We start from the raw sequence: 1,242 nt of genomic DNA, 5'->3' as shown, positions 1-1,242 counted from the left end.
TGTAAAGAGATTACTGAGATATTTGAGAGGCACGTCTGAATTGGGACTGACATTCAGAGGAAACTCAGATCATTTAGATGCAATGACAGATGCAAGTTTCAGAGATCATCTCGATTCAACGTCCACGGGAGGCTACGTGATTCGCCTGTTCGGCGATCCTGTATCGTGGCGAAGTTACAAACAGTCGTACGTGACTTTGTCAACTTGCCAGTCAGAGTATCTTGCCATGAGCAACGCTTGTCAAGAAATCATTTCACTGGACAAAGCAATCAGAGATATAGTGGGAAAGACGTTCTACCCAGTGCAAATATGGTGTGACAATAAGGCAGCAGGTGATTGCACAGAAAAAGATGGCAGCCATAAGCTAAAGAACTTCGATGAACCCGTAAATCAAATTAAAGAGTACTTAGAGGAAAGAGAAAGATCTGGGGTCAAGAAGCATATGGCAGATACTCACGGGGATTACATAAAGTCATGTGTTTCAGAAGGCAAATTCAACATCAGTTGGATTGCAACTAAAGAGAACTTAGCAGATATAATGACTAAAGCGCTTGCCAGAGAAGCACACGAATATTTAAGAAATAAAATACTAGAACTTTAAGAGGAATACAAATAATTCAGAGAATAAACTAATGATTAGTATTTGTTTCTATTTGTTACAGAGTAATTCTCAAGACGAATCTCAGAAGAGAAAAGGGTATATACAGAGTCGAGTTCAGATGACCCACAATCAAGACTGTTCAGAGGAAACCAGTTACCAAAGCGAATACCTAAGTTACCTAAGAGATATTCTGGTTAAGGTGTTGTATATTGAGCCACAGAGTTTTGGCTTGACATAGAGACTGAAACTAGTGGTTAAGATATCGTTTATTATAAGACCATAAGTATTATGAGAAATGTAACTTAGAAATATATATTTTGAGTTTGAAAAGAGAGGGAGTGTTAGAATAGAGCTTTCCTAAACCAAAATAAGTGTGCGTGAGAGGGGGAGGGGGGCTCTGCGAGCTCGAATAGGACCCTGATTGCGTAAGAGGGTACCCATGTGGTGGGGACACTAGAGAATGGTGCAGCCGGGCTTCGTTTTGGGAGACCGTTGCGTCATAGCGGCTGAAGCGGTACGCTTTCGATAATGCACGCGCGTTTGGCCCGCGCGCCGAGCCCGACGCGCGCCCGCCATGTGACGAGAGTGGTGCGCGGCGCCGCCGCTAGGCGCCGCAGGCGCCACCACAAATCTCGTAAGGG

The 1,242-nt window shown here is 44.0% G+C and overlaps 1 protein-coding gene across 1 annotated transcript in view; it reads left to right on the top strand.

Annotated features, from left to right (window-relative positions):
• LOC105447802 overlaps positions 1 to 839 on the top strand; it is an 11,693-nt gene extending 10,854 nt beyond the window's left edge. The window contains exons 4-5 of the mRNA XM_011686008.1: positions 8 to 562; positions 663 to 839. Coding sequence (XP_011684310.1) covers positions 8 to 562; positions 663 to 839 — 732 coding nt within the window. The remainder of the gene's footprint in view (positions 1 to 7; positions 563 to 662) is intronic.
• Positions 840 to 1,242: the final 403 nt, after the last annotated feature.

This window comes from Wasmannia auropunctata, unplaced genomic scaffold, assembly GCF_000956235.1.
Source record: "Wasmannia auropunctata unplaced genomic scaffold, wasmannia.A_1.0 LD336092.1, whole genome shotgun sequence".
NCBI classification, from domain to species: domain Eukaryota; kingdom Metazoa; phylum Arthropoda; class Insecta; order Hymenoptera; family Formicidae; genus Wasmannia; species Wasmannia auropunctata.
This window is presented reverse-complemented; position numbering and strand designations above follow the sequence as displayed.